This window comes from Sapajus apella, unplaced genomic scaffold, assembly GCF_009761245.1.
Source record: "Sapajus apella isolate SASKATOON/1434 unplaced genomic scaffold, GSC_monkey_1.0 scaffold84, whole genome shotgun sequence".
In the NCBI taxonomy this organism is placed as follows: Eukaryota; Metazoa; Chordata; class Mammalia; order Primates; family Cebidae; genus Sapajus; species Sapajus apella.
In genome coordinates this window covers 9,184,999-9,197,578 of record NW_022437024.1, presented here as the reverse complement: position 1 = coordinate 9,197,578, position 12,580 = coordinate 9,184,999, and the positions used below count along the sequence as shown (strand labels likewise).

Here is a 12,580-nt window from a genome sequence, read left to right as displayed (position 1 = left end):
ATTCATCACAATGATGAAATGGGATTTATTATTGAAATGCAAGGATGGGTCAACATATACAAATCAATATATGTGATTCATCAAATTAATATAATTAAAACCAAAAAGCATATGATAAAATCAATTGATACAGAAAAAGCACTTCATAAAATCAAGCATCCCTTTATGATAAAAACCATTACTAAACTAGGCATAGAAGAAACAAACTTCAAAATAATGAAAGCCATAAAAAGCAAACCACAGCCTACAACATATGGAGTAAAGGGAAATTGTAAGCATTACTTCTAAGAATGGGAACAAAATGAGGATGCTTATTTTCAGCACTCCTGTTGAACATAGTATTGGGAGTTCTATCTAGAGCAATCACGCAAAGAAAAGAATAAAAGGTATCCAAAGATATCCAAATTGGAAAACAAGTATTCAAATTATTTCTGTTCATTTATGATATAATCTCATACCTAGAAAATCCTAAACACTCCTCTGAAAGTCTCCTAGACTTGATAAGCTACTTCAGTAAAGTTTCAGGATACAAAACCAATGTACAAAGTGAGTATCATTTCCATACACGAATAATGATCTAGTTGAGAACCAAACCAATACAGTTATCTATCTTACAGATAACTGATAGATAATATAGTTGTCTATAATAAGATTTGTTTTACTGATAGATATAAGCAATAAAAAAAAATAGGAATACATTTAACCAAAGAGGTAAAAAATCTCTACAAAAAGAACGGATGAAAAAAGTCATATATCACACAAACAAATGGAAAATTTCCCATGCTTATGAATTAGAATAATGAGTATTGTGTGAAATGACCATCCTGCTCAAAGAAATCTATAGATACAATGCAATTTCTATTAAATTATCAATTTCAATTGTTATAGAATTAGAAAAAAAATTAAAATTCACCTGACTTTATATTACAAGCCTATAAGCCAAAATAAACACTACTAGTATAAAAATAGATGCATAGATTAATGGAACAGACTACAGAAGCCAGAGACAAAGCCGCATACCTACAACATAGTCATCTTTGACAAAGGCAAAAAAATATGTACACTGAGGAAAGGACACCATATTCAATAAATGGTGCTGGGAAAGTTGTAGAGTCATATATGCAGACATAAAATTGAATCCATATCTCTTGCCATATATAAAAATTAACTCAAAATTGATTAAAGATGTAAACGTAAAGCCTGAAATTCTAAAAAATTTTAGGGGAAAATCTAGGAAAAACTCTTCTGGACATTGTTCTAGGCAAAGAATTTATGACGATGTCCTCAAAAGGAAATGCAACTGCAACAACAAATATACACCAATTAAACTTAATTAAACTAAAAACCTTCTGCTCAGTAAAAGATATAATCAACAGAGGACACAGACAAACCACAGAAAAGAAGAAAATATTTGTAAACCATGCATCTGATAAAGTGCTAATATCCATAATATACGACAAACTCAAATAACTGAAAAAAAAAAAAGATAATGAACCTCATTAAAAAGTGGTCATAGGAAATGAACAGACATTTTTCAAAGGAAGACATACAAGTGTTCAATAAACATATAAAAAATCCCCAACATCACTAATCATCGGATAAATTAAAATTAAAATCACAGTATCATCTTATGCCCTTATCATAGCTATTATTACATAGTCAAAAAACAAATACTTTGATAAGACTTGCAGTCAGGATCAAAATTTAACATCTGTATATTTAGTTTACAGGTTTATTTTCATGTTAACAAAATTTTAAAATACATTGTTGGTTTTTTGTTTCCTAACATGTCATGCTGTTGGCTGACTGTGAATGTGATCAACCAATAGGTTTTAAAAGTACAATTAGCAGTTAACTCAGCTCACTCTACTTATCATGTCTATTTCTAAGATTTACATGCCTGTCTTTACATGTTTCCAGTTTTAGATGATTGAATTATTATATTGTCCATTAGGGCACACATTATCTGCTTCCTCCCTAACTCAACAAACTTACCTTGTGCCACACCACCCCCACTCCATATGATCCAATGAACTGGATTTTTTTTCATTCTTCAAACAAACTGCTGTTTCTCGTTTTAAGGAATCAGCAGCTAGACACTCTCCCTGAAAGCCCTTCATCTGGCTTTTTCTTTACACCCTTAGATAAAATATCACTTCTTTTAAGATGTACTTTGTAAGTCCTTTCCTTCATATCCTTTCATTTCGATCCAAACTTTAGTTTGTATTTTTATTCCCTTTATTAGCAGTCTTTTTCCTTAAGATGAAGGGCAATTTGTAATTATTTGTTTACACATCACTTGTTTTTCTAAGCTATGAAACAACAGGTACCTTATTGGTTTTACTTACCAGCATTCTTCATTAAGCATCACATCCTGTCTAAATATCTGTTTAATGAGTGAACAAAGGAATTAATTATTTACATATATTTTTCTACTGTCTACAAGAGTATTATGGGATACTAGGTCAAAAGCCATGCTGTGGGAGAATTAAAAGCATTAGAATTTCATTGCACACTGAAGTTTATATTTATATCCTGTTGAAAATGTTTTTTTCAATGAAATCAACAGATGATTTTCTCTAACTGGCCCACTAAGGTCCAAAGCAACTTATAGTTAAAAGTTCTTTTTGAATCATTAAGGGATTCTTTTACAATTGAGGCAATTGCCAATCAGTGTGTTTCTTAAGAGTCTTATTAAAAGAAAAACATATAGAGGATAAATATCACAATGGAAGTATTACAGACAAAATTATATTACTAATGATGGCATTGAAAGATCATAATAATTCTAAGAAAAAGAATTCCCAGAAAATTAAAATGTAACAAATTATGAATCTGAGCTAAAATATGGAAACTACATACATAATTGGGTGTGTTATTAGTTCAATATACATGATAATGTTTTATAACATCATACTTACCTAATCACCAGCACGGAATATGAAGTAAGTCCAATGGCACAGAGGAAAGAATTTAAAACTAGAACTGCAAAATAAATGCAATAATTCCTTGCACAAGCATCATCTCTTGGGCATTCACCAAGTGCGCCGAGTAACTTTTGTTCTGGAGACCAATTACTTCCACACAGCTACAGTTATAAAATACCTAAAAATAGTTTTTGAAATATTACCAAATACATTCGCCAAATGCAACCAGGCTATGAATACATTCCATTATATTTAAGGAAGTCTCAAACGAAAATATTTACAATTTTAAAAATATTATAAAAATATAGTTATTTAATAATAAAAGGCAAAATTGCTTCCGGAACTGCTTTCTGTATAAAATAATAGAATTAACTATTAACATTTAATAAATTCTGAATTTTAAAACTGGGAAAGAATTTAAGAAAGTAGTACATGAAACTGTATATAATTTTCTCATTAATATAAATTGTTTTCAATATTGCTCTTTCGCCTATATTTACTTCCTAAAATATACGTTCTTACTTAGATGATCTCTACTAAGTATTAAGGACATGCCCTGGGAAGGATTACCCCCCAAATTCAGAAAATACGGCAGTTTGAAAGGGGCTAAAATTTGAAACTAGAGCCACTCATGAAAATAGGAAAGAGTACAGAGGAAATAGAGGTGGCATAGATGCCAGAATTCCCTTTAAGCAGGCAAAAGCAACATTCAAGACCATAATGACAGATAACAAAATAGATTATATTATTACCAGAGAGGTCCAACACAACAGAATGTCCTGACTAATGGTAAGAGTACAGAAGGGGAACATTAGGATCAAGTGATCTGAGAGGTTTAATCAGGCAGTGTTTCTAAGTAGGTGGCTCTAAAAACAATTCTATTCCGATTCTAGGCTAAACAAAAGTTTAAGGGAAGTTCACCTTGAACCTACTAGCTCTAAAGATTAATTACTGAAAGAGGAATTGTAAAAGAATTCAAATCTCTACTTTTATGGTTGCACCAAGCTTCCTTTTTCCTCCTTTTTTCACTAAGAATAATATGGTGCAATCTTTTATGGAGCAAGCACACTGGCCAATAAAATCAAACTTTGATATAGAGAACATTGTTTTAAAACACGATTTTGTTTTTTTAAATTTTTACTGAGAATTTAGTAAAGGAACTTTGCAGTAGCCTTCAGATGGCATAGCTATTGCCCATATTAAGAAGTTGTCTCCATGTAGACAGAGCTCTTTTCAGGATTCTAATATTATGTTTTTTTCAGAGCTTCACTACTGGACAAAGTGAAACCAGGGATTAAACGGGATCACCCTTACTGAAAAACATAATAGCCCATGAATATGAGATGTGGGCTTTTAAGTATAGTCTTTGGGCCATATATGTTGTGCAAGTTTATTAAACTTATGGGCTATTTTAAAGCAACCTAGGATGCTTTACTCTTCAAATTTCTCCATGCCTTTCCATAATATATTGGTATGACAATGGGCAAGGGAAAGATGAAAAATGTTTAAAAATGAAACATAGAAGAGTGTGTAGAGAGCAATTATCATAGCTGACAATATTGCTAAATTTGGTAATAGGAAAATCGCCAGAAAAGTGATTACACAACTTTGTGAGATGTTGAGTGAATTGTAGGTATGGGGAACAGCCAATTTCCAACTATTCGAAGTTACCCAGGATATTGGGAAAAACCCGTGGCTCACATGTAAAAAAAAAAGCTTTTGAGTGAAGAAGGAAATTTAATTTCTAATGGATATGTTGGCAATAAGAAGGCAGGATACTAAGAGAAGTAACAGAAGTGCCAGCTTTGAGGAAATCAAAATAGGAAATCGAGAATTGGGCAGTCACGTGAGCATGGATCCTTGATTAATTTATTGGAAAGTCAAGAGCCCAGGTGAGCCCCTAGCTAAACTCATCAGGATGTATACATAAAAATGCACATAGATTGTTGTCCTAGTAAAATAGGTAGTGCTGACAACAGGTTAATCAGGACTTTCCCCTAACTTCTGATAGATAAATTAATTCCAAATTAATTGAAATCATGTGCTTCAGTCAAATCAGATGCTTCTTAGAAATCCTAAGTGGATTAAATTCTAAGAGGTCATATTTCTACACTCTCAAGAAAAAACTGGGGTAATCTCAAATAAGAATTCAAGTAACAGAAAAACTTGGTAAGTCCTAAGCTGGACTTTACGTGAAGTTTTATTTATATTTCACAGCCATCACAATGACAGATAATATTAGGATCTTTTACTTTGATCTTTATACTGGAGACCTTACTTACAGGAAGATACGATAAGTAATTAATAAAAACCAAATCTGTGATTTTGATTAAGGAGAGAAGAAAAGGCAAAAATAAATACTCACTATGGGCTTTTTACTACCACTTGAGTATTTGCATCCTGCTAGACAAGGCGACAGGTAAGTTATTCCATTGCTCCCACAGACTGGTTCCCATTGATTTTTATCACAATTGCACTCTGAGTTGCAATAAGAAAGTGGTACATCTACATGAAATCTTACTGGACTATTTCTGAAAATATATGATAGACATATATCAAAAAGAGACAGAAGAGAGAGGAAGAAGAGAGGAGAAGGAAGTGAGAGATGAGGGGGAGTAGAAGGGAAATAAAGGAGGAGGGAAAAGAAGAGGGAAAGAGAAGAGAAATGCAATAAAAGGTTTTCTTTAATTAGATAAAAAAATTTAATTTGATGATGCCAAAATGATTTTTTAAAAATACTACGGCCGGGCGTGGTGGCTCAAGCTTGTAATCCCAGCACTTTGGGAGGCCGAGGCGGGTGGATCACGAGGTCAAGAGATCGAGACCATCCTGGTCAACATGGTGAAACCCCGTCTCTACTAAAAATACAAAAAATCAGCTGGGCATGGTGGCGCGTGCCTGTAATCCCAGCTACTCAGGAGGCTGAGGCAGGAGAATTGCCTGAACCCAGGAGGCGGAGGTTGCGGTGAGCCGAGATCACGCCATTGCACCCCAGCCTGGGTAACAAGAGCGAAACTCCGTCTCAAAAAAAAAAAAAAAAAAAAAAAAAAACTTTTATTTTTTTTTAACACTTTTAATTACCCTTCTTTACCAAGATATGATTTATTACCTAGAAAAAGTAAAATTTAAAAAAAGAAATAAGAGATAAGACTTAGACAAGGGGTTGTTATGATTCTATCAAGAAGGTTCACATTAAATAAGTACTTTTATTTTTCTAGATTCAGTTTTTCTTTGGTAAGGTAATGGCATTAATTTCTTCACAGCTCACTATAAAGTTATATATATATTTTACTTTATATATATATATTGCAAATATATATATATATATTCTGTATATATACAGAGTTCTGTATAAAAGTTCTCTGTGTGTGTGTATATATATAATATATATACATATATATATATATATATATATATATATATTTAGACAGAGTGTTACTCTGCTGGAGTGCAGTGGCTCGATCTCGCCTCACTGAATCACTGCCTCCCGGGTTCAAGTGATTCCCCTGCTTCAGCTCTCAAGAAGCTGGGACTACAGGCGTGCACCACCATGCCTGGCTAATTTTTTGTATTTTAGTAGAGATGGGGTTTCACCATGTCGGCCAGGATGATCTTGATCTCCTGACCTAGCGATCTGTCCTCAGTCTCCCAAAGTGATGAGATTACAGGCATGAGTCACAGTGCCTGATCAAGTTCTGTATATTTTTAAAGCAAAACTATAGTATTTCTATACTGATTTACTTTATTATATGGCTATAAATTATTAAATATAATTTTATATCATGGCTAAAACTATACAGCATATTGTTTGTATAAATTTTCTCCTTTAAGATTTTAAAAGTTGTTTTGTTTTGCAAAAATTTGTTAATGATTGAGGATTGATGAAGTATCTTGGAATGAGTATGTAATTTAAATTAAGAAAAAAGTAGATTAGTAATTTAGAAAACACATTATTAATAATTTCATTTAAAGTTATCTAATACATTATTCTGTTTGAGGACATGCTACTGAGATTAGTTATGGAGAATGGTTTATGATTGTTGTGGTCTAAATATTTGGGCCCCTCCCCAAATAAATGAATTAAAATCTGATCTCCTATGTGAAGGTATTAAGAGATAGGGCTGTCAAGATGTGATTTGGTCATGAGGGTGAATCCAAAAGGCAAAGTCTTTCTATCGTTATAAAAATAGGTTAGAATTTGTGGATCCTTGATAAAGTCTTAAGGCCCCTTAGAGACAATCAGAGATAATTCTGAGACCTCTGTTATACTTACAAAACAGGTCCTAGTGAATAGGGCTTCATAAATATTGGATACATTGATTTTATTATTTGCTATTATTAGATTATGAGTTCTATGAGAAAATTGATGTATCCTACAAATAATCACCTTTCAAGAAGGACCCAGTAAATTTAATTAAATTGAACAAATCCTGTATAACTCTTGCTGCCATCTTTTTAACAGATGACACAGTTACTATACTTGTTTCCAGGAAACTAGCTTTATGCTAAAGCCTGCCTTGAAAAACAGGAAGACTTTGAAACTAATGGTGTGATATGAGATCAATAGGGAGTCATTGTGTGACTTTAAGCAAGTCATAATTCTCTAGGTCTCAAATAATAAAGGAAATGATATATGGAAGTTGGGCTGCATGATCTCTAAGTTTCTTTTACCTCTAAAATCCAGTTCTCTAGGTACAATGTTTATTGACTCACCAAAGTAGGTGATGGTTGATAGGAAAAATCAAAAACGGTTTAGATTTAGGGACATGCAGAAAATAATTCATGATTAGTTTAGCAAGCCTCCAAGAACAGAATGTTATTTAGATAAGAAAATGATAATATTTGACAAATTAAAATCAACACCTCATAAAATCCAGAGTTTTACAGCTCAGAACCAATAGTAAGCAGCACTAAAGAACATGGTTATTGAACTGTAATCTGAGTATCTTGGCTTTTTGCTCGACTTTGAACCTTCCTAAGCTTACACTGTTGGCTATATTCAATTAAAAGTCTGTGTAGGCATCTTGTTCTTGATTTGGTGTAGAGACTGTAGTGCTAAAAACATTTGACAAAACATGATAATAATGAAAAAGTAAGAATATTCCAAGATCTCACATAAAATTATAAACAGAATATATCTTAATGCTATTTCCAATGTAGACTCCCGGAAGAAAAAAAAAGTATCTTGCAGAAAGGAGAATTAAGTACAATGTGAAAAAGTGTTATTTCATAAAGACAGTTGTTAATATAAAAAAACTGTAGATAAAAGTTATTCAGTCGCTTTTGGAGAATGTAATTTATGTTACTGTTATGATACATCCCAAATTTTAATACTTAAGACTAAGAGTTTTGGAGTCAAACCCCCTAAATTTCAGCCAGAATCAACATTGTTAGCCAAATAATTTATGTATTTTCTAAACTTCACTTTCCCGTTTATAAAATGGGGTAAAAGTACCCACCACACATTATAATTACCCATAAATTATAATTATTATTTCATAGGTATTATTATTTCAACCTATGTTGCTTTTCTTTAATGAAGGAACAAAATAACTTTAAGGTCTCAGGGAGTGAACATTTTAAGAATTTTAAAAATGAATTTTCTCTCAATGAAAAGAAAGTTTAATTACAATTGTATTCTACCTTATTTTCCTTACACATAGTCTTTTAATTGGATGGTTAACATATTATGAAATTGACATAATAATATATACAAGCCCATCATAGGTCAAGGTTAGGCCAGCAACTGATTTGCTTTCAAAGAGTAGGATTAAATGTGAAAGTTGAGCTAAGAGATGCATTGTTGCAGAACAAAATACCAAGTTGGCAAGTCCAACTAAAGACAACTTGAATTTTTTAATGATATATCCTTCTAAAAACATGCCGATTGCAATAACAGGTATAGATAGGACTCCTAGAAATGAAAGAAGAGAAAAAAGCTGTAAACATATATTCATACGTGTATATAATTGTTTTTTTCTAATATGTCTTTACATATGAAACACAGTATGAGATCAGAAGAATCAAATTCATCCCATCTTATCACTTTTTTAAGAGGAGGGTGCAGACTAAGGTGGAGGTAGGGAACCAGTGTACCATATAAAACAGACAAAATAATTTCTTCCTGACAGTTCTGAGGGTTTGGTTTCTTCAAAAGCAAAAGGCAATGGCTAAGAATATTTGTGTGTCTGAACAGATTATTTCTATGAAGCATGTTCTTTATTTCTGGAAATCAACAACAAAACAAAATCTTTTTTTACTATGAGATTTTGAGCCTGCCATCTAAAATTCTGTACATCTCTCAAAGTAGAGTTCCAACCCTCAATAACTTACTTCAAATTTTCCCAGAGATTTATAACTGAATTCCTGAAGTAATATCTCATCACTATTCATCAAAACACATACATACGCTGGTATAATAAGATCAACATACAGAATTAAAAATGGTTAATTCCTCCTACAATTTTTCCACGTCATTGTCCTGTAAGAGTTATTAAAAATAAAGATTCCTCTAACAAAAAATTCAGATCAAGTTATTGGGAGCCAAAACTTAACTTTTAAGTTTAAACTTTTAGGTTCAACAGGGAGATCATCCAGATGCCTGGTCTAGTGCTTCAGGACATATATTTTCTAATTACTATTTTCTTTTGTGCTCAGGACCTAGTCACATACCACTTGATAAATTTTTAACTCATCACATATTTATCAAATTTCTACAATGTTTCTATAAATTGATAGTTTTGTATAATAGAAAGGTTTTTAGAATAGTTTTTACAAAGTGATATAACTTCTTAATGAGCAGATCTCAATGACACTGAAAATAGATACTGTAGCAAAATATACTCTCTAAAATGTGATATTTTGAATAATGCATATTTTGTGATGCATTTAAACTGATTCTTTTTATAAAAAATGTCAATATCATATGCTTTGTAAGTAGGTGAGGCCTTAGTTCAATTTCATGAATTATAGGATTATAATGGTTATATTACAAAAGGGTTTGTCTCAGGATCTCAGTTCTATGAGACCCAATTATGCAGATACTACATCTGAATGTTTTATTCAAAAGCAACTTTGTTTCTAGAACTCATCTAACATGAAATTAACTTCAATTGCAGAACAATGGTTATATCACAATCTTGGCAAATGTTATGAAGTTAGAGGGATAATAAAATCATATTTAGTAAAATATAAAATCATCTTCACAATAGAATGTGTCTTTTAACACAAGTACTAGTAATGTTTCATTTATCAAGTAACCATGTAAAAAATATGTCTTACCCAACAAAAAGTTATTCTGAGATGTAGACTGACCATACTGTTCCTCCATGTTTTTAATCACATAAGTAAGAGAACAAATGTAGCTGCTCATGTGTAACAATGTGAAAAGCACAAATATAACATATGGGGGATTGGTAAGGATACTTTTCAAAGACTGTAAAAAACCTGTAGAATTACAAAAGTGAACAATGTTTCAATGCAATTTAAATACATTAATATTTGAATTTTATAAATGTTATATAAGATTTAAAATTACAAAACTACATAACACAGAAAGAGTATCCTGCAATTCTACTCTTAACAGTTTAAATATACTCCTTCAATATTTTTCATATGCCTAATATTATTTATTGGTTTAGTTCATTTTACTCCCAAATAGGATCATACATAAATGCTGTTTTGTGACTTAACTCTGTTCACTTAATATTTGGTTATCCTTAGCACTTTACCATTCTATTACAGACAGATTAATTAACTTATTTATTTATTCCACAAATACTTAATTTTCAATTGGGTACCAGGCAATATACTAAGTGTTCAAGAAAAATAAAAGAATCAGAAATGTGATGTTTGCAGCATGCAGTGGCTAACGCCTGGAATTCCAAAACTTTGAGTGGCTAAGGCATGCAGATTGCTAGAGCTCAGGGGTTAGAGAACAGACTAGACAACATGAAAAAATCTCCTCTCTACAAAAAATACAAATATTAGCCTGGCATGGTGGCATTCCCCCATCATTTCAGCTACTTGGGGGGCTGATATGGGAGAATACGTTGATCCTGGGAAATTGAGGCTGCAGCAACTCATGTACATGCCACCGCACTCTAGCCTAGGGGACAGAGCCATAGCCTGTCACAATGAACAAGAAGGAAAAGAAGAAAGGAGAAGAAGGAGAGGAAGGAGAAGGAGAAGGAGAAGGAGAAGGAGAAGGAGGAGGAGAAGGAGAAGGAGGAGGAGAAGGAGAAGGAAAAGGAGGAGGAGGAGGAGAGGAGGAGGAAGAGGAAGGAAAGAAATGTGATGTTCCTTATGTATTAGCACTGAATAATATTATTATATTACAACAAAATTGTTAAATATAAATTCAAATTAAGGACAGCATAATCCAAGACACAGAAATACAATCTCTGATGTTCAAAACTTTTAAAGACAAAATTAGTATGAGGACTCAGACTTCTTTTTTTCCTGTTATATAGCTTCTGCACCATACAATACAGACCCCTTAAATTTGGCAGTATTATAAATCACCTGTGTTAAGATGCAAGAAGGAAAGGCAGGGGATAACAAGGTTGGTCCCAAGGGACATTATGACAGTAATTGTACAAAAATGTATGCCTAGAAATAGGTGTGGTAACAAATTTCTAACTTCTGTCCGTGGCAGAAATTTTATGATCTAGGTCTCTGATTGCCAGGTCAATCGACTATAATAGAAGTTAAAAGTGGAAGCCACAGGCAGTTTTAGAGTACAGCAAGACAGACCCAGAAATGATTATTGAGAGATGGATCATATGAGCTTTGAAATATCTTGTTCTCTATAGACCTCTAAAGATTTTCAGTAGATATGACCAGTACTAACAGTAATACAATCAGAGGAAAACATTTTTTAAAGAAAGAGTTTCCTCTGATAATAATAATACAAAAGTCAGTTGAGGAAATGGCACAGAACAGAAAAGAGGTAAGAAAATGTATAGTAGAAGTAAACAACATTTAAAATTGTTAGGCCAAAGTGCCAAACTTCCCTCTATTGGTCTCCTGGGTGAGTTAGAACCACCATTGATTTGTGAGGCATTCTAAGAGAGTCATGATCTTTGCTCAAAATGAATGAAACATGTAGATTAACCAAATTGTTAAATTTTGTGGTTGATAGCATCTTGCATGCCATCTGGTCTGAACTTCTAAACAATTGTAACTTATTACATATTTTTAATAAACAGATCAATAAACAACTAAAGTGACATTACGCTGACTACCTAAGAACAATTTGTTCAACTTTTGAACCATTCTCATTGTTTACAAATTGTCTTTACAATGAACTGAAAACTAACACAATTAGTCTTAGTTTTAATCAAGAGCATATAGAATAAATTCAATGGGGTTTTTCTTCTGACTATAGGTACTTATGTATGTTATCCATTCCTGACAGACACTTATTAACCCCTCCCCCCAAAAAAAACCCAGCTCAAAATATAGACAGTGTTGCAATTGTCCCATTTTTGCATCTTCATTATCCTCTTTATTATTTTTGAATTCATGTGAACTCTGGCTTTTATAGGTTTGGAAAATCCATTAATTATGAATTCAATTAGATAAAGTAGAAACAAAGCATACACAAAACAAAAATTCCTTGATATGCTATTTTTAGTATGCTTGTTAAATTA

At 32.3% G+C, this 12,580-nt stretch overlaps 1 protein-coding gene across 1 annotated transcript in view; it reads right to left on the bottom strand.

The window, feature by feature from the left end:
• The window catches only part of LOC116533783 (putative solute carrier organic anion transporter family member 1B7), a 62,785-nt gene that overhangs the window by 28,968 nt on the left and 21,237 nt on the right, over nucleotides 1-12,580 (bottom strand). The window contains 5 exon segments of the mRNA XM_032253653.1: nucleotides 2,922-3,042; nucleotides 3,045-3,105; nucleotides 5,293-5,458; nucleotides 8,646-8,841; nucleotides 10,209-10,373. Of these exon segments, the coding sequence (XP_032109544.1) occupies nucleotides 2,922-3,042; nucleotides 3,045-3,105; nucleotides 5,293-5,458; nucleotides 8,646-8,841; nucleotides 10,209-10,373 (709 nt within the window).